Genomic DNA, 26,802 nt, shown 5'->3' on the forward strand with positions numbered 1-26,802 from the left:
GACCTCATCAGTTCTTGCTTATTTTCTTTTTTAAATGTTCCTTATGAGCTCTTCTCACTGTTCAACTCCCAGTCTGATAGAAAGACTGGGAAAGAAGATGCAGAAAATGGAAGAAAGGATAGGCACAGTTTCTATCCTGGTTCATCCACGCTGGCTGTAGCAGTCTCCCCTTTTTTCCTTTTGAGAGCTGATGAGAACTGCTCAGCCTCCACAGTGCTAAATGCTCAGAATGAGGCCAGCGGGATAACCAGCTTTAAATAAATGAAAAAAAAAGCAACAAACAGTGCACACATGTCTTTAGTCATGAGTTCAAAAACTGAACCCAGATCACCCCTGCTGCTGGGCTTTCCGCTTCAAGCCAGCAGCACTGAGTCAGGGTGGCTGTTATTCTTCAAGGTTTGAAGTGGCATTTCTTCCTAATACCCTGTTCAGTCAAAATTCAGCAGGTTGGAATGAGGAGTCCCCCTTTTTAGAATAATTGAGGTAGTAAATGCTAGTGGTGATGTTGGTAGCTGCATCATCCTGTGTCTTCAACAGCCAGAGCAGGTTCACAGTCTGCTTGGTAATCTCAGAGCTCATGTGATGGGCAGTAATGTTCAACAGACACTTTTCAATCACAATTTTTTAAGAATTATGAGTTTTTTGATGGCCTAGTCTTGTGAAAACTAAAGCTAAGCACCAAAAAGTGTGGGGGGGTAATTTTAAAGGGGTTTAATGAAAGGTGCTTTTCAGTGCTAAGGCTGATTTAGCAATGAAGTAGATTATTAACTTCAGTATAAATTCCCACCCTTTGAGGTGTCTGAGAGGAAATGTTGGAGGAGCAATGCTTGCAATTGCACTTGTGATTCCCTCTAACACTAATCACATTTTAATGTTTATGAAATTGTGCATATATGAAATTTGGAAATCCTCAATGCTGCATTGTTAACTTAGTGCACTTCTAAAATGTGTGCTACAGTAGGACCTAGGAACCCTGCATGTGAAGTGTGTGTTCAACTCTCAAAAAAATGCATCTGGAAGAGTCCTACTCCTTAACAATTACAAAAAAAATTACAAAAAATTACAAAAATCATTACTTTCCCTTTGAGCTCTAGGGACCTTGTAGAAGGTCAATAGTTGTTCTATTTTCAGGACAGCAAAATGCAATGGTGAGCTTGAAAGGACTTTTTTGTACAGGAGTGGAATAGTATGGTACTGAAGAAGAGTATTTTCCCATTGGCTTCTTTTACAGGAAAAATTGTTACTCCTGTGCACTCCCAAGAGCACTGGACTTCCCTGAGCTTTGGGAAGCAGAGCAGTCAGTGCAGCAGGGAAAGCTCTACAAAAAATGTCATTTTTATCTTCCCATAAAGCCTTTGAATAAATGCTTATGAAATGTGTATCGCTATTTGCCTTGCAAGATGCCTTTAGAAACTCACCTTAGTAACTTAATCTTCTTTCTTACCTCCCTGAAACATCCTCTTATCCTGCCCACCAGCCACTGGAGAAAAAAATCTCCCTTCCTGCAACATACAGTCATGTCTCAAGCTCACACCTCCTGGCTTTGGAGCCTGGTATAAGAAGCACAGACGCTTTGAATCCCCTGATTACCGATAATACAGCTTGTATCCCGATGACGACTGCTTTGCAATGAGTTTGTCAGGCTTCTGGTGGCTCCCAAGACGAGTGAAGCATCCTTCCTTGCCGTTATCCTTCCCCTGTATGGGTTTAGTACCACAAGGCTGTGTTTTGGGGGCAGATGTTTTATTTCTGCTGTGGAACCTGATAGAAAACGTTGGCTCTCTAGTTCCATATCTACTTAGGATCCTCCATGTTCCTGTTTGTAGCCAGGCATACTGAAGGCAGTCTTGGTAAGGAGAGAGGACAGACAAGGTAATGGTGTGCTTTAAGCAGCCTTCACCACTTTCTTCTGCTACAGATCACAATGGTACCCAGTCAGGCCAGGTGGAGTTCACCAAGGCGTGGGAGGATTATTATAAGAAACTAGGTAAATACCTGCTTTTGCACTTTAAGTTTTGATTTGAAAACAGTCTTGTGAAGGGTCCCTTCCCCGAGTGCTGCAGCCCGTTTGTTCGCGGCTCTGCTAGCCCTGTCAAAGAGCCGGCTGAGTCGTTCTCGGAGCAGGCTTCCTAGGGACAGACTCGAGAGTGCCCTCCTTGTGGGAGGAGGGGCAGACCCCCACCCCCTACACATGTATTTAGATTTTAATTACTTCCCCCATCTTAAATAAATTAACTGGCTGGGGAAACATTTTGCTGTGAAATGCATTTAGCTGCGTGTCCTTTCAGCCTGCTGCGGACTGTAATTCTCCTAGAAGAAAAGGCATTGAAGGAGGTCCTTTGTTGGCATTAGCAGGTGGACAGTTGAGGCAGCCTTGACCTCTGCCAGAAAAGGTCCTGACTTGTAGCGTTGGTCAAGTCTTTTAACCCGCTTTTATGCCCCTGGACAGGACACTGCTGCCCTGTTCCCTCCACCCACTTCACACTTGCAGTGTATTATATTCCCCCTTCCCCCCACTTCAAAGCCCCCCTTCGGCCGGCGAGGGCTGTGCGTGGAGCACAGGCGGCTGGATGGGCCGGCGAGAGCTCTCCTCCACGCGAGTCCCCTCTCCTTGCCTGCCGTCCGTGTGCGTAGTGGCTCGTGCTCAGCACTCCCGCTCTCGCTGTGCCTGCCTCTCTCTGCAGTTTTCTAATTGCTGTGTTTTCTGTTCAGGGCTTTTTTTTTTTGTTTGCTGCGTGTCTGGCTGAGGGCTCTTTGCTCTGCGTGTGACTAAGGGAAGTGCGGGCATCCCGCCTCTGCACCCAGCTGGCTGGACTCTCCCCTGCAACAGCACTTAGACGTGCTGGATTGAAGGTGTCTTAGTGCTTCAAAGAGGGGGAGTCTCTCCTAGACCAAGGTTTTGGGGTCTGCGAGGTTGCTCTAAGTGCAGGCATTGGCACTGCTTATCTTAGTGCCGTGCGGGAGTCTGGAGACCGTGCCGCAGAGCCAGTCGTGGCTGTTAGGAGGGTGTTGTGGATGCCTCTCTGGACAGCGCGTGTGGGGGTAGTGCTGAGGGCAGATGGAGCTGGCTGTGCTTTGTGCAGGGCTCACGGCTCCCTTCGGTCCTGAGGACTCTGCAGCCAGTAGCAGTTTGGCTACCCCGGAGCTGCGTGCTGGGGCAGATGCTACCCTGGAGGCTCGTGTGTGGGCACGTTGTACAGGCATTGCCCGTCGGGGCTCCTTCAGATGTGCTCTGCTGGTGAGAGTGGGGGTGAAGGATGCAGACCCCTGAAAACCAAGTGAGATGACTCCAGACATGGCCGTTTCCTTGGCAGCTCCATGGCTGGAGGTGGAGGGGACAGGTCTCAGTTCTGTCAGGGGTTCGAACCCTCCATCCCTGTGCTAGGTGGGAGTGGACTGACGGCCTAGGGTGGTTGATACGCAAACTGAGCAGCTCCCAGCAAATGTTCTTTGGCTTGAGCAGGTTCCAGCATGGGGGAGACTTGGCTGAATGCCCTTTAACAGGGCACAGGTGAGATGAAATCACGAACTTGAGCTTTTCCTCAGCTTTCCCTGAACTGAAGATGCCCAACACTGTAGAAAGGTGGAAGCTGAAGTGTGAAGTCTGGGCAACTGAGATAGGTCCAGGGCCTGTCTAGTGGAAAGGTAGATGTCACTGGCTGGAAACTGTCACCTGTTCCATATTGACGTGCCCCTTGTTGTCATCTTTGCACAGGCCAACAGAGCCAGCAGCAGAACAGCCATCCCGATTACAGCAAAGCATGGGAGGAGTATTTCAAAAAACAGAGTGAGTGAAACAGGGTTATTGGAGATGAATCAACTCTTGTTGTAAACAGAGTTAACTCTAATCCGATGACTTGCGTCTCCATCCCCTGCCATTACTAGCTTCCAGTCCTCTACAAAACCCCTTTGGTCCTCTCCTGTTGGTGATGGTGCATGTAGTTCTCCCACTGAAAGCTCTCAGTCATGCTGTCTGCTGTTGTGCCTGGGGAGAAGTGCTCCCATTGAACCACAGTAGACCTCGTGTCCACGCTGGCAGTTGGCCTGCCTGGGGAAAACATAGCGCACAGCAAGACCTGATGCAAACAAAAATCAGAAAGCTGAAGCTGGATTGTTGAGAGGGTAGGAGAGCTCTGTGCATGTGGAAAAACATGGGCCTGGCTTTCTCCACTCTGTTAAGAAGCGTGTGATGCCGACTTCTGGATTTGCATTTGACACCGTGCTGCTGGAGCCTTCGGGCCAAGGATGAGGGTGCAGGCCGTCAGACCCTGTCCCTGCAGCCACAGGAACAGTCTCTTAACTCTTTCTGGTTGCCATTGGCTTGTAACTTGCAAGCCAGCTCAAAGCCTGTCCTGTCGTACCCAAACAGCAGATAGCTGGTGTCGCTCTTTCAGATGTCTGCAGCTGTCGGAAGGGGGCTGGCTCTTCTTTAAGCTTTACAAAAGGAGATCCTAAGCCTGGGCTTGGCCCTACTGAATTGCTCATCTCTCCCTTTTCCCTTCTTTTCCTCCAGGTCATGCTGCCAGTGCTGCTTCTCAGGCAAGTTCCCAGCCGGACTACACAATGGCTTGGGCAGAGTATTACAGACAGCAGGCTGCCTACTATGGGCAGACACTAGGGCAGGCTCAGGCCCACAGCCAGGTCTGTATTCGTGTTCCCTGAACCCCACTGCTCTTTCCCTTGGGGAACTGGGTACGTTGGCCTTGCCCTGGTGGGGGGACGCTGCTTTGGGTTCACGTGGTGAAGCAGGGAGATATTTTGTGGCTGACGAAGCGATCACAGAAGTGAGAAATTGCTCACTCCTCCCTGTCGTGTTGTCTCAACATCAGAGTCTTATTTCCCTGTACAGGGTGAGAGGGAGAGGACTGGGAGGTTATTTGTTTCTCTTGGGGGCCTTTCCTCATAACCCCCAGGCTGTTTTGTGGCTTTGGGGAATTAAAGTAAAAGGAGTGATGGAGCCAGGCTGGCAAGGTAGCGCAACACTGGCACATTGTGCAATCCGGGACCACGTGTGCAGGCTTTGCCTTTTCTCTTGCAAACTTTGTGGTAGGACAGGAGCTGTGCGCTTGCCTGGGGAGGGAGCAGCCTGCCCTGAGAGGGAGGGGAAAACTGTTGAAAAATGATTTGGATTAACCAGCTGCCAAGTAAAATCTCACCTCACCTGTCACTCAGACCACCGGAGGGTTGTGTGGGATTTATCCTGATCGTACCCACAGGGCTTTCCTGAGCACTGGGTTTGCGGAGCGAATGACTTAGTATTTGGCAAAATACTAAGTGGGATCAGACGCTTCTCCCCACTGAACCGTGTTTTTCACTCCGGCTCCTCGGAGCAGAAGCTGGTCTGGATGCAGGCGGTGCGGGGAGCCAGCACCGTCCTCAGGCAGCTGCAGCCTCCCCGCTGCCGCTCTCCGGCACCGCCGAGGTCGAGCGGGGCGAGCCAGGTGCAGGAATCGGCGCTTGCCGCGGGCGCTGGCCAAGTGTGACCTAGAAGCGGTGATAAAAGGGAGTTCTCTTCATTCCTCTCTCAAAGTCTGGCCCTCTAGAGAAGAGAGATCTTGTTCGATAAGAGGCACGAACTCCTGGAAGGAGAGCTCAGGGATAGCAGGCGTTAGGGCAGAGATCTCTTCGATAGCGGTTTGAAGCATTGTTTGAGGTATATATCCTGCTCGGCTGGAACGGGGAATGAGAGACCTGTCTGTCGGGGGAGGAGGGCTCGACAGCGTTAAGAATTTTCTGCCGCTGAGTAACTTCTCCTTTTTTCCCCCCTCTCTCTCTCTAGGAGCAGTAGAACAAGGTCTTCGTGGCAATTTTTTTTTCTTGGAATCATTGTGGAAGAAAACCTTTTTGTAACAGAGGTTTCTAGATTTGCAACATTTTGATGAAGACTTTTCTGTTTGTTTGTGAAACACTAGTTGTAGGATAATCTATACTGAACTTTTCTAAGAATCAGGAACAATTAGTAATGTACTAAACTTATGGACATGCTGGTAATTTTGTTTCCAAATTTGTAAAAAAACCTCCGGGATTCTTTTTGGAGAGAAGCCAGAGAATTTGCAGGCACCAAAACGCACCCCAGAGCTGTGACATTTCAACATGTGGTTTTTTGTGTGTTTTTTCCTTTTAATTTTCGATCTTTTCTGTTGCAACAGAAAGAGTGGCTTGGAAGTCTTAGGTGGTATGTAACAAATCCTAAAAAGAAAAAAAAATTTTAAACAGTATTTAAATATTCTTAAATATGTAAATTCATTAAATGTTTTACTTCTAATTTCTTGTATCTTGGCTGTCTTTGATTTTATTGCATTTTTTAAAAACTGAACTATGATATGTATTGTAATTAATTATGTGAATTCTGTATTGAGACAGTTACTGTTTTGCTGTCAGGCAAGTTATGGGTGGGGGGGCATTTTGTAGGGTTTGTATAATTTTTAGAGTCTAAAGGGGTAATATAAAAATGTGTTAATTTTTTTAGCAATACATTTTTTCATGTCTCCATTGCTAGTTGCATTTATGTATCTAAGACCTCCAAGCTTGTTTAAAAAAAAAAAAAAAAAACAAAGCAAAAAAAAACTTTCCTCTATGCTCTCAGAAATATAAATACTGTTATTTTTAATATTAAAATGAATCTGCTATTAGTACCTTTAACAAACACTGTGGAACATAAAACCATATAAAAGGTAGTAACTATTTTTTAATTCCAAGGTGTTTTTTGCTTTTTCATTTCTTTTAAATATTTTCTTATCTAATATTTGTCAAATTACCTAGAGAAATAAATGAATCTAGTATTAACCACAGTATGCGCTAAATAATTTTGATTTAATAAAAGGGATAATATGATTTCCAATGTTTACTGTAGTGTTTCTTGTACAGATAACAGTGTATTTTTAAAGGAAAAACGGAATTGAAGCTATTTTTTCTTGCATTTTTAATTGCCCTGCGGGACATTCCGTTTTGAAATGTACTGAAGTTACTGTTCTTGGGTTCTTTCCTTATTTTTCCTTATGCTTGAAATGTCTAACTATAAAGAAACGCAATTGGATAATGTTGAGCATGGTGTTTAAAAAAACAAAAAGTGTTCTTTTTATTTGACTGACAGTTGCATTTTACACTCTATATAATAAAATTTCCACAAGGTGTCTTGTGGGTGAAGTATTTCCAGTCTGTTTTGCTCAGTTTCTCCCCCTCCGCTTGCCGAGGTCCCCGCGCAGCGAGCCGCCAGCCCGCAGACTCCTGGATTCTCTCGCCTTCGTGCTCGCGCTGTGTCGCCCGAGTAGTTTGGGATGATCAGTGAAGTCAGCTTGAGCCTTAATTCTAGCGAAACTCTACTAATGTCACGTCGAAGTGTCTCTTGGCACCGTGACACCGAGGATTTCCACAATAAGGTGCTGTAATTGTAGCTCTTTGGGCCAGAAAGAGCTGTTTTAGAAAAGGGAAGTTTTCTATAAGCCAGAAGAAGCATGGATCTACAGCAGTATAAATGTTTTATTGCTCGTCGAGGAGGCGGCAGCCCCTAGTTTTAATACCCTGAACTTGTTGCTCTTCCACAACTTTGTCTTTGCGGCTGAATCCGTCCAGGGCTCGCCCTCCATCCTGTGCCCTCCCTGCAAACGGGGTTGCTGGAGCAGCGCTGGCCCGGGGCGGGAGAGGGGTGCGGAGGGTCAGGGCTCTGGCCGTTCTCATCTATTAGGGGTGCTAAGGAGCAGTCACTTTTAGTTGTATTCAGGCCAAGTTTGGCGACACCTCTAGCCCCTTCAAAGGTCCCTTTCTTGCAAAACGTGAGTTTTGTGCTCCTCCAACCTAAAATAGCTCCATCCACCGCGCCCCAGCCAGCTGCAGGGGAGTTACGGACGGGGGGAGGGAGGGAGGGAAGAAGATCCCATCTGCAAGGCAGGGAGCGGGAGGCATGTTGAGAGCCGGAAGAAAAGGAGATGTAGCATCTCTAAATATACCTCCAGAGAATCAAGAGAGACATTGAAAGATGGGATAGTAAAAGCCACTTGGAAAGAGGGGAGAGGGGGGAAAAAATGGCTAGAGGAGGGCATAAAGGCTGCTGATGGGAATTGGGAGCGGGCATTACCGAGAAGACTTCCTTCTAATTCATCTTCCAAGCTCTGTGCCAAAACAGCATTTGGCATGGTTCACAGGGAGCAATTGTGTGATAATGAACCCTAAGGTGTCCCTTAATTGAAGACTGAGTATTACAGATTGTGCCAATAGTCGTAAATGGCACAGGATTGTGGGAGGATGCATTTTCTTAAATGTATCTGTAAGTACAGATTAGTGAGTCTCCCCAGTGAAATACCCATACTATAAATTATGGAAATATCTCTTTCTGATGCAACCTTTTATTGAGGGGGTGGGGCAGCAAAAGAAATAGTTTGCAAGCCTTTGAAATTTGGCCTGTCATTAAGATGGTGCCTGCAAAGCTGGGTTTTCATCAGCAGTCTGGTGTCCTGGAACGCTAAAGTGCTTGAAACGTTCCCAAGTTCAGCAATTTGTTTTCCATTATTGCTGCCTGCTCGGGCCGGAGGGGCCGCAGCCATTAAACTTCTTTCTGTTGTGAGTCCACGATGGGCTGGAGAGGGGCAGGGCAGGAGGCGAAGAGATGCCTTGGCACCTCGTGAGGGGCGGGTGACCTCTGGGTTCCTCCAAATCGCGCTCCAGCCCTGCTGCCGTCGGGGTCTCTGGCTGTCCAGGGGGTCCTGGGGGTTGGTGTGACAGTCAATCCCACCCCAGAGCTGGCCAGGGCACCTCGTGTTTCACTCTGGGGTCTGTAGGCAGCTCCTCCTGTCTCCTGGCTCAGGTGTGTTGTGCAGCCCAGAAGCTGCTGAGGTGCCTTCAAGCCAAGTCTGTGGTCTCCAAGAGAGGAACCGCTCAGCTCTGGGCAAATTTAATCCTCAAATAAAGTGGATTAAGCACTGACTGCATTAGTTTTTGTGGCAGGGAGGGTTTGTCTGCCCCTTGGGCAGAAACTGGATGCTGTCAGGAGCAGGGCAGGTCCCCGAGGTGCCGCGTAGGAGCCGGCATGTGGGCCACGTTTGGGGCTTTGGGGTCTGTGAACAGCGGTGGGGACGGCACAGCCTTTTCCTCCTCGCAGGGGACCAGTGCCCGGCACGGGGCCATGTCCGTGTGTTAATCCCGGGGGACAGCGAGGAGCTCCCGTAAGAAGACCTTCAGTTTGGGGACCACTCTGCCTCCGGAGCGCGGCGTCTGGGGACAGAGGAACCGGAGCTGAAGGACATCCCAGGTGAGTGCCCCGGCGGGAGGTCTGCAGCCTCGGCTCATCAGCTCCTGCTCTTTCCTATCCTTTACAAATAATATTCCTTCCTTCAAGCACGATCCCCTTCCCGAGGCCTCGGCACAGGCACACGATGGCTTCGCTCCCCCCGGCATGAATCCATCGCAGTTATATCCAGCAGCGCGTCTTTCCCGGGGGGGCGCGGGCGCCTCGGCCCCATGTCCCGAGGGATTGCCCGGGCTGTGCGGCACCTGCCCCGCTCTTCGGGCACAGAGACTTCTTTCTAAGTAGAAATTTATTGCGATCCTTCTGCAAGCCGTTTCTGAGCAGCAGCCCGAAAAAGCACGTCACTAAAGCATCTTGTTGGGTTCACGATGACCCCGATGCTCTCCTGTGCTCTATATTCGGTGTGCCTGAACAGGCAAAGGCTATTTTGGGAGCAGAGGGGAGACTTTAAGATAATCTAAAATACTTTCTTTAATTTTGCATGATTTGAGAACGAACTACATTATGGACATTGCGAGTTAAACCGAAATGATTATTGAAAGAGACAACCAGGCATGGGACTTTTTTTTTCTTCCCCGAGTATTAAATATTTAATTGCATTAGAGCAACAGTATATTTACAGTAAGCTGGGTGGGTGGTGGATGGCGTGGTCGGAGGGAGAGCTCGTGGTATTTAACTTGAGGCTTTTTGACACAATGTGGATGTTTGTGAGGTCCCACTCGTGCTGCTGCTTCTCCTGCAAACCCACTCGGTTCCTCTCGCTCTCGGGGGATTTTGGGGGCTGTTGGTGCTTGTAGGGTTGTGGTGTGGGGCGAGAAATCGGGATCTCGCGGTGACAGGTTGTTCCTGTGCAGGTAAAGGTGTCGGTGTATCCCATCAAGCAGCACACGGGTGTTTTATTCCACGTAAGGAGCTGTTTAACCTTCGTTTGGCGGGTTTGGAGGTTTTTCCCCTGGATTAGCTGTGAGTAGCAGCGGTGCAGGGTGGCCGTGGCAGACGGGGCATTTCTCTGCCTCTTGGGGCTGGGAAAGACACAAAGGGAATTTTCCACAACTTTTCACGCTGGAAATCAGCAGAAACCGGGCACTGGGAAACTGCTTACAGGAGGGACACGGGAATTAGGTGACGTGAGGATGAGTTGAAACAGCCACAGCTCCCTGCTCCGTTGGCGAGGGGACAGCAGCCCCTGGAGCCGAGGGCAATGAGCGGGCGGGCACCGAGCCCCCGTCGTTGTCTCGGCATCACCTCGGCGGGTGCTGGAGATGGAGGGGCATGGTGGGGAGGGACCAGCCACCCCTGGGACAAGGGGAACAGGGTGCCTGGGTCCCCCCTGCCACCTCCCTTCAGGTCTGGGGCACCTGGTTTGAGTCAGGCGACCCAAAAGAGCATCTCTGGGGTTGATGTGGGGGCAGGTACCAACAGCCCCCCCAGATTATCTTCCCACTCTGCCCCTTATCACTTGAGGAAATCCTATTTCAAGGCCTCTATAAAGAAGCCTCTGATCTTTGCAGAGGCTGGCTCGCTCCCCTTTAATCCCGGCCGGGCCGGGGTGCAGGTGCCGCGGTCCGGGGGGATTAGACGGTCCCTTCCCTTTGTGCGAGCCGTCACTCACCGGCGGCCGTGCCCCGACGAGCCGCACCGACCGGCGGGGCTCCTTGTTTGGGCCATTCACCGGGGAATATTAAACTTCACCGACGTGGAGTCATTACACGGGGAGGCAGTGGCCGCCGCTCTGTTTGTTTTGGAGAGAATAGGGCCGGCAAAGGGCAGGAGCCGCGGGAGGGCTCGTCTCTCCCGCCTGCCTCCTCGGCCCCGCGGCCGGGGTCACCTCGCTGTGGGGCAGCCCCGCTCCTGGCACCCATCCCTGCCCTCTGCCTCGGCCGGGCACGGCCTCGCTGCCTCCAGCGTGTCTGGGCTCGTCCCTCCCCTCGTCCCCTGGCCCCGGGGATGCTGCCCGGCCGCGGTCCGGGGAGGCTGGGCTGAACACCTTGCACCCTGGTCCTGCCTGGCCTTAGCTGCCATCTCCTGACGCCGGCTCCTGCAATCCCATTGCAGCCAGACCCTGGCCCGGCCCTCGTGGGGAGCATAGAGAGGAGGAGGGGGGAGTAAGGAGGCTCCCACACGCCCTCTCCCTTTGGGCGGCTCACCCTGCTCTGCCCTGGGTGCTGGCCCTCTCCAGGCTGGTGTCTCGGTGCAGTCACCAGCGTGGGTCCCAGTCCGGCAGCTGGAGCTGCTGCTGCAGGAGAGACGGCGGTGGGATGCGGGAGAGACGGCGGTGGGATGCAGGAGAGAATATGGTGGGATGCAACTGTCCCATCCCCAGGTCACTGCCAGCGGGGAGGAAAAGGTGCAGAGATTTTCCTGCTTCTCCAGTCCAAATCCCCCCTCGCTGCCCCTGCTCCGCGCTGTCGGGGAGAAGCCTCTAACGGTGGGGAGCACCTTTGGCATCCCCACTGAGTGCAGAGACCACGGAGATGAGGGCAAGCAAGTGGGGGCTGTGCCTGGCCCCACAGCCTGGCCCCGGCCTCGCCAGGACCCCCAGGGAGCACCCGGCCACTTCGAGGAGGCTGAACCCCCCGGTGCCTCGTTCACTCCCAGCCAACACGTTTCGTCGTGGGCAGAAAAGCCATCATGAAGCTATTTTACACTTTGTGTTTCCCAGCAGCTCAGCAAGGGCCTCGCGGTGCTGGGGCTGCCTCGGCGGGTGCTGGCATCCAGCCGCCCCGTGCCACCGGCCCTGCTCGCCAAGCCGCAGTACCGCGGAGGCGGCCGAGGAGTTACCGCCGTGATTTGCCACAATCACATTTCATTTCAAGGCTGCCTGAGCCCCGTGAAGCAGTCGGACGTGGCCAGGAAGGCGCGGATGGTGGTTTTTCCTCCCCTGTTTGCTGTTGTGCACTGTGACCCCCTTGCCAAAATAATCCTGGAAATACTACTTTGAAAAAAAGAAAGGGAAAAAAAAAGGCAAGAAAGCGAGCCAGAGCGGAGGAGAGAGCACTCAGCATCTCTGCTCGGCTCCGTGGCCTCCCGCAGAGTGAAATGGAGGCAAATAATGCCCTAAAGCTCCTTTTCCGAGCAGCGCAATCAGCTCGCCTGGTTCGGAGGGGCTGCAGCGCTCCGCACCGGAGCGCTCGCCGGGAGGGTCATGGTTTCACCGCACCAAACTCCCCCCTGCCCAGAGCCACTGGGCACCCGCCGAGGGGCTGGCACCGCTCCGGGGCACCCCGAACCCTCCCCGCTGCTCCTGACCCCGCCGGAGGAGAGCAGGGACTGACAGACAGCACGTGGTTTGGAGGGGGCGAGGGTCCGTTTGGCTCCATCCCATGGATGTGGCACCTTAGGGACGGCCGCTCTCCTCCTTTTTGCCCCTGGGGAAGTGGCAGGACATCCTCTGCGCCACCCACCCCTGTGTGCCCTGTGTTGGCACAGGGAGGGGGGATGCTACAGGCTGCCGTGAGCAAGGGGTGTACAGATGGGGACCCCCCCTCGGTGCCCCAGGAATGTGATGAAGCACCCCAAGCGATGGGGCAGGGGTGCTGCGTGGGCCCCAGAGGGGTGGGGAGGTCTCACCCTATGGGGGGGACATGGGGACCAGTGAGGGATCCCGTGCTGGGGCTGGGGGCAGCCAGCCCACTGGAGCCCCCCAGCCCAGGCTCACCCCAGGCATCGCCTCGTCCCCCCGCATCTCCTGCTCCGGAGCGGCCGGCGGCGGCGGTGGGAGCGTTCCCGGGCGCAGGTAACATTTGGGCGCATTCCCATAACCGAGTGCCGCCAACTGCTGCGGCGGCAGGGCCGGAGCCCCCTCTCCAGCGCCGCTGTTTGCTTTGCAGCCTCCTTAGCCCCTATTGAGGCTTTTCAGCTCCGGCCCCTTCAGGGGGTTTAAGTAGGTAAAACCTGAGGAAGAGGCTATTTTCCTCCCTCCCTTTTGAGTCCTGCCTTGTGCCCAAAAGGCCCCCTTGTTTCACGCGTGCCAGTCACCTGGCTGGGCCCCCCGCCCCTTTCTCTCCCAGCCTCTCCTTTCTTTCTCCTTTCTCTCTTTTGACTTTTCCAGGAGCCCTCGCTCTCCAAACGAGCTTCAGATTGGATCCAGATTGAGGTCCCTTTGTCTTTCAAGGGTTGTACTAAGCTAATTAAATGTGATCCCAACAAATAAACGCAGATCTCCCCATTACATTCAGGCCTGCCTTTCAGGCAGCACCGGGCGGCCCCTCACCCCCGCCCGCTGCGCGCAGGGTCCCCCTCATTGAGTCCTGGCCATTGAAAGCACTGCTAGGATTTCTTTTGTGCCGGGGGTCTCCGAGCCCTTTTTCCATCAGAAAAGACCCCCAAACAGCAGCTCGGCCTTTGTGAGTTTGCAAGCAAACGCCAAAGAAAAGCCCCCTGAATGCTTTAATAAATGACACATTTAGCAACTTCGGAGGCGCCTGGCTCCTGCGGCAGCCGCAGGGGTGCAATGATCCCTCCTGCCCCCCCTTCCCTCCGGCTCCCGGGGCATTTGCAGCCCGTGGAGGTGCGGGGGATGCGGCCAAAGCAGCTGACCGCCTCGGCTCCCCGCCCGGCTCTCGCCGCCGTTCCCCCTTCCCCCGGCGCTCGGCGGGACGCACGGGGCAGGTGATGGGGTCGGCCTGGCCGCGCCGCGCCGGCCCCGGGCACCAGGGCCCCGGGCAATGGGCAGGGCGCAGCGGGGCTGTCGGGGATGCGGAGCTTTTGAGTTCGGACCCTGTGTGTCCCTTCGCCTGGTATTAGCGCTGGCAAATCCAAAACCGTCTTTAATAACACACACAACCCCCTCACCCCACCCCGGGTCGGGGGCTGCGCTGGACTTTTCTCAGCTCAACTAATATCTTTTTAATGACTTTGGGAGGGGGCAGAGCCCGGCTCTGCCCTAGAGCCTGGATTGCTCCAAACAGATGTTGGGGCAGAGGGAGGGGGACGCTCTTCCCCTGCCAGGGACTTTCTTCTAGAGTTCAAACGAGAGGGGAGCTTTCAATCACCGCTAAAAATGTATTTCTCCCCATTGAACAATGGGCTCCTTTCTGCGCCCGGGGGGACCCGGCTGCGATCGCGTTTCTGCTGCCGGGGAGGAGAAACCTCCGGTTTTAGAGCAGAAAAACTCAGCTCTGAAAAGCGCTCTTCCCTGCGCCGGTTATTTAGCAGCTCCGCATCCCACCTGCCTTCACTCCCCTTACAGAAAAAAAATACCGCAGTAACGAAGAAATAATAATAATTTCGCGGCTGTAGCCGTTCCCCCGCCGCGCACAGGAGCCGCCCGGAGATTTTTGCGGTAAAGCCGGGCAGCTTGCAGGCTTCGAGAAACGAATATCGGCTGTCGCCGGCCCGGGGCAGCGGCGGCTCCGCTCCCCTGCGCGCCCGCGGAGGCAGCGCCCGGGCCGGCCCCATCCCCGGCGCGTCCGCCCGCCGCGGCCCCACAAGAGTTAAATTTTAAAGCAAATCAAATTCCCATTGGCCACTGTATATTATCTCAGCAGTCTTCATTTGATACCTCTTTAATACAGAAAGGAGCTTTTCAAACCCCTTTTCTCTCTTTTCTCCCCGCCACTCTTTAAGAGCAATAAATGTTCAACGGCAATAACTATAAATCAATCTCCGCTCTGTTCAAATCCTATTCATGCGAAGGGCTGGAAGAGGGGAGAGAGCTCCCCCCTCCCCCCCGCCCCCCAAAAAGCAGCTGCTGGGCTCTAATCTCCTTTCTTGCACTGTCATTCACCCTCATTTTTCCTCCATCACCCCATCCCTGCAATCTTTTCTTGTTTTGCTTTTCTTTTCTCTCTTTGCTGCATTATGATCCCATGTCTCCCCTCATCAGACCCCAACCTTGTCCAGATCCTGACCATCCCCTTGTAGGCTGTGAAAGAAAAGAAGAGTCCATGGATGTCAAATTGGTCTCAAAAAGACCATGAAAGATTGATTTGCTCCACTTTTCTTCTGCCTGACATTATTTCTGAGGGTCCTGAATGGGAAACCAGAAAGTCTGGGACTGGAATAAAGATGTTCTCTCTGTAAGGGGGAGACGGGGGGGAAAAATGCCCATTTACTCCTGGCCCATCAACCCTGCAAAACAGAGCAAAAGAAAAGAGGACTGTGGCTATTCAAAGTCAGACCAATATGTACACCTCCCAACAATATGCCAATATACTGAGGGCTTCTCTATTAACACCCATGAATATTAAAGTGCTCACTAAACGCTCAGAAGGAACTTTGGGAATATACACATGAAAATACAAGCAGCATTGTGCGGGGCTCAGAACAATGGGGCGGCGATAATGGCCCTTCTCTATTAACAGCCATGAATATTAAACTTGTTTCCTCCTAAATGTTAAAAAGGAGGGATAGCTGCGATATTAAAAAAGAGAAACGGGGAGGGGGGGACGGGACACACACACCAAAGCAGGGAAGAAGGACCGGGAAGAAGCTTTGGGAAACAGCTGGGGATATTTAAAACCACGTAGAAAATGGAAGGATTTCTTTTTTTCCCACCTTTTTCCATCACCCCCTCCGGCCCCCCCGCAGTCCCCCGCAGCCGGGGCCGCAGCGCAGCCCGCACGGGAGCCGCGGCTTTTTTAAAAGCTTCTATTTTTTTTTGTCCCGGGATAACTTGAGGGTTGGTGTGTTTCCTGGGGGGGGGCGAAAAGCAATCCGAGGGGATCGCTTGCCTCGGCGGCCGGAGGAAGACGTGTGTTGTGAAAGCTTTCCACCTGATGCGTTATATTTAGCAAAGCTGAAAAATTCACACGCCACGTCGGCTGACGGCTCCTATAGCCAAAGACCAGAAAAACAAAATAAACTTATTTTTACACATATTAAAACCCAAACCAAACCCTGGCAGGTTATTAACCTCCCCTTTCCAGGGCAGCGCTGCCTCTCTCCGGGCAAACACCCTCAGTAGCCGCAGGTTTGGGTTAATTCCTGACATTTGCGCCTCTCCTTGATTGGGTTAATAAAAATAATTGCACCTGGGTTGTAACATCATTTTCGCCAGGCAGCCCTGCCAAGGGGAAAAGCCGCCCCATAGCCTCACCCTATAAAATACCCACCCGGGGGCTGGTATTGGGGGGGGGTCTGGCTGTGCCCAGCTCCTTCTCTGGGCACGGTTTGGACCGAGCGGGGCTGCCCGGGGGTTTGGAGCGCAGGAGCCGGCCTTTGAGTGCTTGAGGAATTTGGGGGCCCATCCTTCTTCCCCCAGCCCAGCCCTTTACAGACCCTCGTCCCCATGAAAATCAAAAGAACAAGGCTAAGGAGAGGGCTCTAAGCTCCGACACAGCAGGATTGGGTTTAAATCCAGGAAAGATTAACCCTTTGCTGAGCCGGCAAAGCTGCGGGCCCTGAGGGAGGCGAGCACTGAATTTGTGGGCACCGCTCTGGTACCACCTTCGTGGGGGACAGGGGTGGCTGCGAGGCTCCAGGGGCTCGGTGGGGCGGGGGGTGGCGTGGGCACCGTGGCTGGCCAGGGAATATTTTTGGGTGCGGAGTTGCTGCCTTCCCCGGGGTGGGGATTCGGCCTGGGGGAACGAGGTAGGACACGGTTGCCATTGCGGGGAGGTCCACTCCGGCCCTTTTCACCCGTGGGCACAATTACCGGCCCTTCCCACCTTCCCCTGGGAAGTGCAACGAGGATGCGGGGGTTTGGGGACCGGCCGGGCTGGGGGTTGCAGCCGGGCGAGTCCGTCCCTGTGTGCAAGCGGGGACCAGCCCCGGGGGCGCGTACCTCCCCCCCGCCACCTCCGCTTTGTGCTTGGGGACTGTCCCCGGGATCTGGGGGGCAGCGCTGGCTCCTCCCGGGGCCGCCGGTACTGGCCCGCCGGGCCGGGGATGCGGGGGGGAGCGGGGAGCCGCGGCGGCTCGGCACCCGCTGGGGGAGCCCCGGCCCGTTCCCCCGGGGCCGCGGGGGCCAAAGGCCGCCGAGCAGCGGGGGCTGGTGGCGCCGGGGCCGCCGATTTCGTTGTAGCCCGCAGCCAACCCAAAGCACCGCGTTTCACCCCCAAAACGAACGCGGGGGCCGGGCGGAGAGCGGGGCCGTGCGGGACCGTGCCCGAGGGTGCGCCCCGTCCTCGGGGCACCGGCGTGGGTATTTCTGCCGGTTTCGTTGCTTTTTCGCCCTGCCCGGGGGCAGGTGCCCAGGTCTGCGTTTGCCTGGGTCGGGGGGTGCAGGGGCCTGAGCCGGTGCGCGTGTAAATGCGCGTGTGTGCATGTGTGTGTGTGCATGTGCGTGTGTGCTCGCCGTGTCCCTCCCTCCCTCCAGCCACCCCACCCCCGGGGAGGGGAGGGAAGGAGGGGAGTGGGGAAGGGGGGGGCTCCGACGGCTCGCCTCGCTCCGGCAGCCCCAGTCTCTCCGCCAACGTCAGGGAGGTCATTAATAACCAATTAGGAGGGTCAATGAAGCTCATATATAGCCGGGCGGGAGCCGCCGAGCGGCACGGAGCCCGGCCCGCCGCCCGCGCCCCGCCGAGCCCGGCCCGGCCGCCGCCGCCTCGCCCCCATGATGGGCTCGGTGCTGCCCGCCGAAGCCCTGGTGCTCAAGCCCGGGCTGAAGCCGCCGGGGCTCTCGCTGGCCGAGGTGATCACCTCCGACATCCTGCACAGCTTCCTCTACGGCCGCTGGAGAAACGTCCTGGGCGAGCAGCTCTTCGAGGAGAAGAGCAGCCCCAAGACCGCCTTCACGGCCGAGGTCCTGGCTCAGTCCTTCTCCGGAGGTGAGTGGCGGCACCAGACCTCCCCCCCTCCCCGGACCCCCCCATCGGCCCCGGGACGGGCCCCCGGTGCCCGGCGGCGGGATGCGGCTCCCGGCGCCCCGCTCTCCCCAGGCGTGTAATAGCAGTTGACTGGGGAAGAAGGGCTTTAAATTCATTTGGTTAACTTGGGCTTGACCTGAGAAAGTTCCCACTTAAACCGCGGGCTGGGGAGGGGGCCGGGGGGGCCGGGGCCGCCCCGCATTCAGCCGCCCGGGACAATATCTTTTTTTTCTCGCCCCGGCATCGCTGGGGCGTCCCGGCTCCCTTTTCCCCCTCTCGGATTTCTGTTCCTCTCTTAATTTACCATGAAGGCTAATTCCATTTCCATTCACGATATGTCAACCATCTCATCTCCCCATTTTGTAAGAGGAATTCCTGGGCCCTTTTAAACAAGCCCTTGCGCCATTCAGGCACAATGTACCGCTACAGCATTCCTAAAGGACTAATGAATTTAGAATTAGCAATTTCTTTCTAGTTGAGTTTAATGAATGCAGATCACTTTAACAGCATGACAAATTGCTGGATGGGCCGAAATAGACACCATTTAACCCCCTTTCTCAGCCCCGCTCCCTCGCCCAGCCCGGGTTGCTTTTCCCAGGTACCTCCTCAATGCCCCCGGGGGAACCTTGTACCGCTTTGTGGGAGCCCGGTTGGGCGTTTAAAAGGCTCAGACCCGGGCTTTGGGCTGGGGCCGGGATCCCCGCTGCCCCCCTCCCCGGGCACCCCGGCGCGCCCCCGGCCCTTCCCCGCGGCCAGCCCGGGGAGCGGTGGGGCGGGAGGCGGCGGGTCCCTTTTCCGAGCCCTCTCCCGCCGCCCGCAGAGGTGCAGAAGCTGTCCAGCCTGGTGCTGCCGTCGGAAGTGATCATCGCCCAGAGCTCCATCCCCGGGGAAGGGCTCGGCATCTTCTCCAAGACCTGGATCAAGGCTGGCACCGAGATGGGACCGTTCACGGGCAGGGTCATCTCGTCGGAGCACGTGGACCTGTGCAAGAACAACAACCTCATGTGGGAGGTAACGACCCCCCCTTGTACCCCCAGCCCTGGCTGGCCCTGGGAGAGGCAGGGACGGGGTGCTGTGTGCCGTCAGGCACCCTCCCCGTGCCTCAGTTTCCCTGTTCATGCAAAGATCTGGCTTCCTCCAGGGCAGCAGAAGGGCAAGGCTTCTTCAGCCCTCGGGATGCAGCCAGCTCTCAGAGGAGCCCCAAAACACTATTGCTCGTGTGCCCTGCAGCAGGATCACACCCTGCCCTGCCCTTCCCTGCCGTGGTGAAACAGCCGGTTGGCCGCTGCCTGCACCGTGCACGGCGGGCGAAACCAGCTCTGCTCCGTCCCCTGCTTTGTCCCAGCCCCAGTGCGGTTAACCCTGAGCGAAGCCGTGGGGTTTGGGGGGATCTGAGCTGCCAGGACACCACGCATTAATGCCCAGCTAGTAGAGGGGGTTTTCCTCATCTTTTTTTTGGTGGTTGTTTCACTGAGTATCAGACTTGCACTTTTAAATTATTATTAATTATTATTTATTATTATTATAATTTTATGCCTGATAGAAACTTGCCTCACCTTTCCTGCCACCCTGCAAAGCATCGTCCCCTGAGGGCCAGGTCTGGCAGGCACCTTCCTCCTCCGCCCAGGGACGCCCCTGCTCCTGCGGGCACCTGCGGGATGCTGAATAGACCCTTTGGGGCTCAGCTGCTGGTGGGGCTCTGCTGAGAAGGGGGACTGAGGCAAGAAGCTGGGTTATCTGGGTGGGCATGGGCTGGTGGGGCCAGCGGTGCCAGCCCAGTGAGAGCAGGGCACCCTTCTTCAGCTCTACTGCGGATGCATGGCTCAGCACCATGAGCAGGAAGGGTTTGGGCATCTCCTGTCTGCAGGCAGCAGCTCCCAGCTGCCAGCAGGGTCTCAGCCCCGAGACTGTGCTGGCTTTGAGCTTGTCCCTGGCTGGGGACTTTATCCCAGAGGCAGGAGGTGGAGGGGCTCAGCCCGTTGTGGGCAGCATCGCTACCGACCGCTCTCTCCCCCTCCCAGGTCTTCAACGAAGATGGCACGGTGCGGTACTTCATCGATGCCAGCCAGGAGGACCACCGCAGCTGGATGACCTACATTAAATGTGCCCGGAACGAGCAGGAACAGAACCTGGAGGTGGTCCAGATAGGGAACAGCATCTTCTACAAGGCCATTGAGGTAAGTGGGGCCGGGAGGCAGCTGGGCAGCCACAGGAGGGGAGCAGGGTGCTGGGACCCCTCACCCCACAGACCCTGCCTTGTTCTTTGGGCTGTGTCTGGGGCATCTGCGGGAGCACAGGGTGGCTTTGCCATCCCTGGCACCAAGATCCCCTGGGAAAGGCCATTGCAAGGCATTCCGGGAGACCCCAGGGAGCAGAGAGTGGGCCTTCTCCTCTCTGTCCCCTTTCGGTGGGCTCATGGGGTGATGTGTGCTGAGCAGAGGGAGAGCAAATGCTGCCCAAGCTTGTTTTGGGGTGTAAAGTGTGGAATGAGCTGCAATCCTGGCCCAGCTGGGGCTTTGGGCAGGAGCAGGGTTTTGCTGCTCTGTTGGAAAATGGGATTTTGTGCAGAACCTGCTTCTCTGTAGCAGGGAAAAGTTTGGGGGGTTTCTGTGAAACCCAGGTGCTGAGTGCAGGCTGTGCCTGACTCTGCACAGCGTTCACCCGGGGGGGTCACAAGCAGCTCTGGCTGTAAACAGAGCTTGAGAGGAGGATCGGGGCTGCCGGAGCCGGGCAGCGAGCCGCAGAGCAGGCAGGGTGCGGTGCTGGCGCAGCCGTGCCTCGGGCTGTCGCAGCGGGCCATGGAGAAGGGCCTCATCCAGGCACTTCCATACGAAGCGCTGGTGGGTGCTGGCCTGGCGGGGGTGCAGGGGCAGGCGCTGGATCCCAGGGATGTCCCGGTCTGCTGTGCCGTGGGGTGAAGGCTGGAGGTACCCCCAACCTGCAGCTCCCTGCGGGAGATGCTGGGATGGAGGTTGGTGTCCAGCTCCCTGGCAGTGTTGATGCTGCATGGGTACAAGTCACGCAGTGCCAGCGCTGTGACGGCGGGGACCAGCCCTGCTTGTGCACAGAGTCCCCATAACCCAAAGCTGTTGCAGGTGGAGGAAGGTGGTAGCTCGGGGAGGTGTCCCTGTGCAGCTACTGCAGCTTAGAGTCGAGAGAGGGAACATCTCCCACTCCAGCCCAGCCCAGCACTGCGGGACTGTCCCTCTCCAATATCGGGTCCAGAGTCTCACACGCTCAGGAGCGTGGGCTCCTGCGGCTGCTGGCAGCTGGGAGAGGGTCTTAGCTGGGAAGCAGCACAGGTGCCCACTGGTTCCGTGGGCAAGGGCTGCTCCCCGGATCTATCTGGGCTCCTGCGCTGGCTGCCAGAGGAGCAGATGCTCAAATGTCCACGGCACAGGACCACGGCTCAGTCCTGCATTGAGCCAGCGTCAGGGTTGGGTTTGGGATTGCCGCAGCGGGATGGGAAAGACGAGTGGGTGGGTAAGAAGAGAACAGGTATTTTCTTCTGCTGGGGGGCAGTCCTGTGTGCCTCCTCGGGGCTCTGCCGCCTCTCCCCCTGCAGCGCTGCAAGAGCCCCAAGTGCTTCTGTGCTGCTCTCCCCATCCTGGACACCCCTCCATAGGCCTCAGCTGTACCCGTTTTTAAGACCTGATATTCTTGAGGGCAGCTGGGCCTGTTGTGACAGCAGCTTAATTGTTTTTTATTACTGTTCTTAAATTATGCAAAGAAGTAAAATAATTCCAGGTGGCCGTGGCGTAATTAGGAGTAGAGCCGTGTTTCTCACACCTTGTGCGTGCACGGATGATGGGGCAGGTGAGCCGGTGTTCGGGGAGGTGCGTGCAGAGGCCCCATACAGTCACAGTCAATCCGCAGGCTTGCTCCCGGGACTGAAGCAGCGAGCGCCAGAGCGGGATGAATTTAATTCCCTCAGTCCGAGCAGAAAAGTTGAAGTGTTGAGAGTGCTGAATCCCGAGTGACGGGGAGGTGAAAGTGGGGATGAAGGGTGCCTGCGGTCACACTGCAGCGTGCTCCCTGGGCACGGCAGGCGCCCGGCGGTGCTCCTGCTCCCGCTGCTGCCAGGTCGGCATGGGTCCCTCCGTGCCGGGAGGAGCAGAAGGGGCCGGGGCTTTCCGTGTGAGAGTGCGAGGAAGGGAAGCGTGGAGTGTGCGAGGAGCTGGGTCACAACCGGGCAGGACAGGTTGAGGATCCGCATCTCTTGTGGGCTCCCCATTCCCACCCGTGCAACACGCCTGCAGGCAAGCATGCATGCACACACACATGCAGTCCAAAACCGAGCGCTTGTTCAAACTCCTTGGGGTTTGTGCACCCAACAAGAAAAGGAAAAGCAAGAGAGGATTTTCCATTTGTGGTTCTCTCTCTGCTCGTTAATCCCCTACCGCGGAGCCATGGGCACATAAATGCAGCATCTCAGACCCGAGCGAGCTCCCCGCTCGTTACCCACCGCTCCTGCCTTGTCGCCCCCCTCTCCACAAATCCTGGACCGCGAGCACAGCATCAGCCCCAGACCAGCTGGAACAGCTCAGTCTCGGGCAGGATACGCAAACACCGATCTGATCCTAGCGGTGCCCTCTCTCAGCAGCACATGCATCTGTGCATGGGCACAGCCTCCTGCCCCCCCGGCCCTGCGCCCGCTGCATGTCCTGCCCGGCGGGCACCAGGAGCTGCCTGGCTCCTGTCGCTCTGCACCCACCTCTGCTGCACCATGACTCCAGCACAATATCTCTTAGGATGCCTTTCTCACCTACCCACCACAAAATCTGATTTATTTGGTGTCTTTTTCACTATTTGCCTTTAATATTTTTTCATGTGTTTTGCCCGTTCCTGCCCTTACTTGCTAATTTGTTTTTTCCATCCTGTTCTTCAGCAATTTCAAGTTGCCGCTGCCGGAAAATAAAGTGAGGGCAGCAAGTTTTGGCCTTTGATCTGAAGGCCATGAGATTCCTGGGGGGCAATTTAAATTGCTTTGGGGTGTATGCATCGGATACCTGCTGCTGGGATGTGTGCACCAGCTCCAGCAGAACATAAACATGCATGCACACATATATGCACGCATGCAATATGTTTTATCCTTTTGGCGATTATTTTATTCTACTTGCTTGTATTAAAAATAACTCATTTTCTGTTAAGAGAAAATGACACCAAGAAACAGCACTAATTTGGGTTGCGAAATGATATCGGCTTCCCCTGCCTCCCAAACTCCTACTCTGCAGGCCCAGTGAGGTCTTTATGCAGATGGACGTCGAATTCCCACTGCTTAAAATTAGGCACATTTTCAGTGCTCACAGGTCCACAAAATGATCGCACATTTCAGTGATCTAACTTATGATCTGTGTTTCACATGGATGATGCTTTTCTTGGACTACTCTATGTATGGAAAGCTGTCCTCTGAAACAGGGGACTTTCCCATTTCTAAATTAGGTTCTTAACACCAGGGAGCTGCAAGGGGAAAAAATGTGTATTTTTTATGAAGCGATGTTGTTGTTAGCGTTGCCTGAAGCAGCTGCTCCAGTGTGAGAGCATCCCTCTTCCCAGCCAGCCCGGCTGCCCCGGCAGTACAGGAATACAACGGGAACAGCAGGGGAAGAAGAAGTGCTATTGTTTCGGGGAAATGGGAGTGTGGGTGGTGCAAAGCCCTTCCCTGGCCCTATAGATCTCCTTGGGCTGTTGCAGGCACCGGGGCTTTGGTCTGGTTTGTAGGCAGCATCTCGCACCTGAGCCACTCTCTCCTATAGCAGCCCCCGAGCTCTCCTACCCCCGGGCTGACGAGCCCTTCACCAGCGCATCTGTACTTCCACCTGCTAAAATAAGCCCCAGCGGGGTCGGGTGGGAGATGCTGCCTGTGCCCTACAGCAGGAGGGTGCCGATGGCTCTGTCCAGAGCCGAAACGCTCTGCAGGAGCACTTGGCCGGGGCTCCGTGTCGTGGTTCCCTGCTTCGGTGTCTGTGCCTCGCTGCGGTTCACGGGTCCACAAATGGCTTATTTTGATGTGTCCTCGTCTCCCTGAGCTGCAGGGACCTCTGGGTCCTTCACTCCAGAGACCCCAGCTCCATCTGTGTGCTCTGTAGCTGCTTATTTGCCTGTCACGTTGTTTGTGGCCCAGCCTGGAGCTGGTGCAGGTTTGTGCCGGTGGTGGATGGTGCTGAGCCGTGCCATCATCTTCAGCGCTGCAGCCTGGGCAATGCAGTGCCTGCCCGGGGGGTGTTGGGGACGGCTGGCAGGTCCCAGATGGCAGCAGGGTCTGGCAGGAGATGGGGTATGGCCAGGGTAGGTCCGAAGCGACCAACTGAGGATGCACGGGGAGCTGTTTACCATCCCCTCCCGACACCCCCGTCTGTATTTCTCTCTCTAGATGATTCCTCCGGACCAAGAGCTGCTGGTTTGGTACGGGAACTCCCACAACACCTTCCTGGGCATCCCGGGCGTGCCGGGGCTGGAAGAGGAGCAGAAGAAGAACAAACATGGTAGGTAATATCAGAAACAACCACGGGTGCAGCATCCCTACCCTGTTCCCAGCTCTGAGGCCATGGGGTGGGCATGGGGCAGGGACATCCCAGGGGGATACATCAGATCCCCCAACTCTCTGGGGACAAACACAGGGACTATGAGACAAATCCCTACAGCTTGAGCTGGTCCCCAGTAATTCAGGGGGTCACCTCCGGGCCGATTTGCCCACAGCTATTGCTGGTGTGGTGGCCAGCGGCCGCTGCCCGACCCAGCCGGGCAGGGAGGAGCAGGGCAGGCGGGAGGAAGGCAGCCCCAACGCACTGCGAAATGCTGAGTGGACGCAGCTGCCTATGTCCCCGCTCTGCATTTAACAGATCTTTCCCCAAATCACCGTCGCAGGAGCCTTGTCTCTCCCAGGCTTTCGCTCTTTGCTTGTCTTGGTGGTTCCCCAAGGCGCTCCTCCGCGGGCAGGCAGCAGGGAGCTCGGGCGCTTTTGGGGGTGCTGTGCTCGGAGCCAGACCCCACCCACGCTCCTCTTAGCGAGTGGGTCAGAGCCCAGCGGAGCAGGGGGAGAAGCTGGGACCGACACAGGGACGGTGTGCTGCTGCTGAAGAGCCTGGGCTGGAGGCCAGGGCAGCGTGGTTGTGGGCTGGGGGTTCCTGCGCTCGCCCCCTCCAGCTCTACTTGCAGCCGAGGGAGGGGAAAAGCGCTTTTTGTGCCCATCTATAAGGGAGACAGATTGGCTTGAGTGTTCCCCCTCACCTAAATCTGGGTGAGCCCGTTCCCAGCTCTGGCCCCATCACAAAGCTCTAAGTGCCAGCCTGCGACCCAGCTCTGCCCGGGATGGGTGTCTGCTCATGGGCACCCTCAGCGGGCAGAGGAGCCAGCAAGGGGGCACGGGGTGGTTATTTAGGGCAGTCAGCACCTTGGGGGCTCGGGGAGGGGGTGAGCTGCTGTGTCGGAGCGCAGTGCCTGACTGTCCCCTGTTGTCCCCAGAGGACTTCCACGCGGTGGAGACAGGGGCCAGCACGACGGGGCGCATGCGCTGCGTCATCTGCCACCGCGGCTTCAACTCCCGCAGCAACCTGCGCTCCCACATGCGCATCCACACCCTGGACAAGCCCTTCGTGTGCCGCTTCTGCAACCGCCGCTTCAGCCAGTCCTCCACCCTCCGCAACCACGTCCGCTTGCACACCGGCGAGCGTCCCTACAAGTGCCAGGTTTGTCAAAGTGCCTACTCCCAGCTCGCCGGGCTGCGGGCACACCAGAAAAGCGCCCGCCATCGGCCCCCCAACGCCTCCCTGCAGGCTCACTCGCCGGCCCTGCCCGTGCCCCATCCTGCCTCCCTGGCCCATCACATCCCCACCATGGTGCTGTGAAGCCCCGGCGCGGCAGCGGGTTTTCGGACAGCAAAGACTGGCGCTGAGTCATGCAATGAACTGGGGGGTGTTGGCCCTTGGCAGAGCTGGGGGGCAGAGGCAGGGCTGCTTTGTGTGTTGAAGGGGGGATGCTGGTTTATTTTTGGAGCGTCACTGTTTGCGTGGGGTTTGGGAGGCTGTTCGGTGAGCGAAGGGACCCCCCCAGCTCTGCAAGCCACTGCTGCAGCCGCGTCGTGCGGGATCCTCTCCGGGGAGATGCGGTGTAGGGTGGGCTGCTGGTCCCTGGGGTTGGCAGGGGGAGACGGGCGAAGGGACACAGCGGGATGTCCTGTGTGGATTTGTCGGTGCACTGGGGGAGGGCTGGGGCAGCCTAAAAGCTGGGCCTGGATGAGTCATGCCTGGGTTTTACAGATAATTTGATGGGTAGAAAAATTGCTCTTCTCCCTCCTTCTCTGCTCCAGCGAGTGTCCGGCCACACGCCCCGTTGAAAGGCTGGTACAGCCCTGTTGCGGCCACCCCATTCATGCCCGTTTGTCCCAGGCGCAGCTTTGGCCCTGGTGACTCTTTCCAAGGGACATATTTCCCTCCTCGGGAGCCCTGATTTAGCAAACGGTCGCGTTTCGCCCCCCGCCCCAAATCCCCTTGCCTGCCCTCCTCCAGCCCAAGCTATGTGTTGGGGTTTGCCCGACACCTCCGAGCGATGCCATGGGCAGAGGGGACGTGCCGCAGGGACGCCCCCAGCACAACGTGCCAGCTGGCAATGCCCATCCACAGGCAGGTTTTGCGGGGGACCCTGTGCTCTGCCGGGCTGTGCCGGCTCCAGCCCCGGGAGCATCGCTCCCCATCGCTGCCCGCAGCTGTGAGGGAACCTCTCGGCTGTTACTTCGAGTGCCCTCTGGGGACAGAGAAAACCCATCCCTGGGCCAGCTCTGTCCCCAAGGACAACTCTAAGCGCCCTCTGGAG

At 55.9% G+C, this 26,802-nt stretch overlaps 2 protein-coding genes across 12 annotated transcripts in view; both read left to right on the plus strand.

Moving 5' to 3' along the window:
- FUBP3 (far upstream element binding protein 3) overlaps positions 1-7,149 on the plus strand; it is a 41,023-nt gene extending 33,874 nt beyond the window's left edge. For 7 of the 11 annotated variants that reach the window (XM_075170539.1, XM_075170528.1, XM_075170529.1 and 4 more), the window contains 3 exons: positions 3,716-3,787; positions 4,514-4,641; positions 5,780-7,149. In XM_075170539.1, the coding sequence (XP_075026640.1) occupies positions 3,716-3,787; positions 4,514-4,641; positions 5,780-5,788 (209 nt within the window). In that variant the 3' untranslated portion in view covers positions 5,789-7,149. The remainder of the gene's footprint in view (positions 1-3,715; positions 3,788-4,513; positions 4,642-5,779) is intronic. The other 4 variants (XM_075170536.1, XM_075170530.1, XM_075170531.1 and 1 more) reach the window with 2 other exon arrangements.
- A 10,589-nt stretch (positions 7,150-17,738) lies between these two features.
- Positions 17,739-25,838, plus strand: PRDM12 (PR/SET domain 12). Its single transcript, XM_075170981.1, has 5 exons — positions 17,739-17,952; positions 18,812-19,002; positions 20,013-20,168; positions 24,365-24,476; positions 25,456-25,838. Exons 1-5 carry the CDS (start codon positions 17,739-17,741, stop codon positions 25,836-25,838), a joined length of 1,056 nt encoding a protein of 351 aa, XP_075027082.1.
- Positions 25,839-26,802: the final 964 nt, after the last annotated feature.

This window comes from Calonectris borealis, chromosome 21 (assembly GCF_964195595.1).
Source record: "Calonectris borealis chromosome 21, bCalBor7.hap1.2, whole genome shotgun sequence".
NCBI lineage: Eukaryota > Metazoa > Chordata > Aves > Procellariiformes > Procellariidae > Calonectris > Calonectris borealis.

Excerpts from the sequence above, each read along its gene's own strand:
- PRDM12 (XM_075170981.1), top strand. The coding sequence starts at position 17,739 with ATGATGGGCTCGGTGCTGCCCGCCGAAGCCCTGGTGCTCAAGCCCGGG. Across the intron at positions 17,953-18,811 it reads GGCTCAGTCCTTCTCCGGAG|AGGTGCAGAAGCTGTCCAGC; the intron begins GTGAGTGGCGGC and ends CGCCGCCCGCAG. Across the intron at positions 19,003-20,012 it reads ACAACAACCTCATGTGGGAG|GTCTTCAACGAAGATGGCAC; the intron begins GTAACGACCCCC and ends TCCCCCTCCCAG.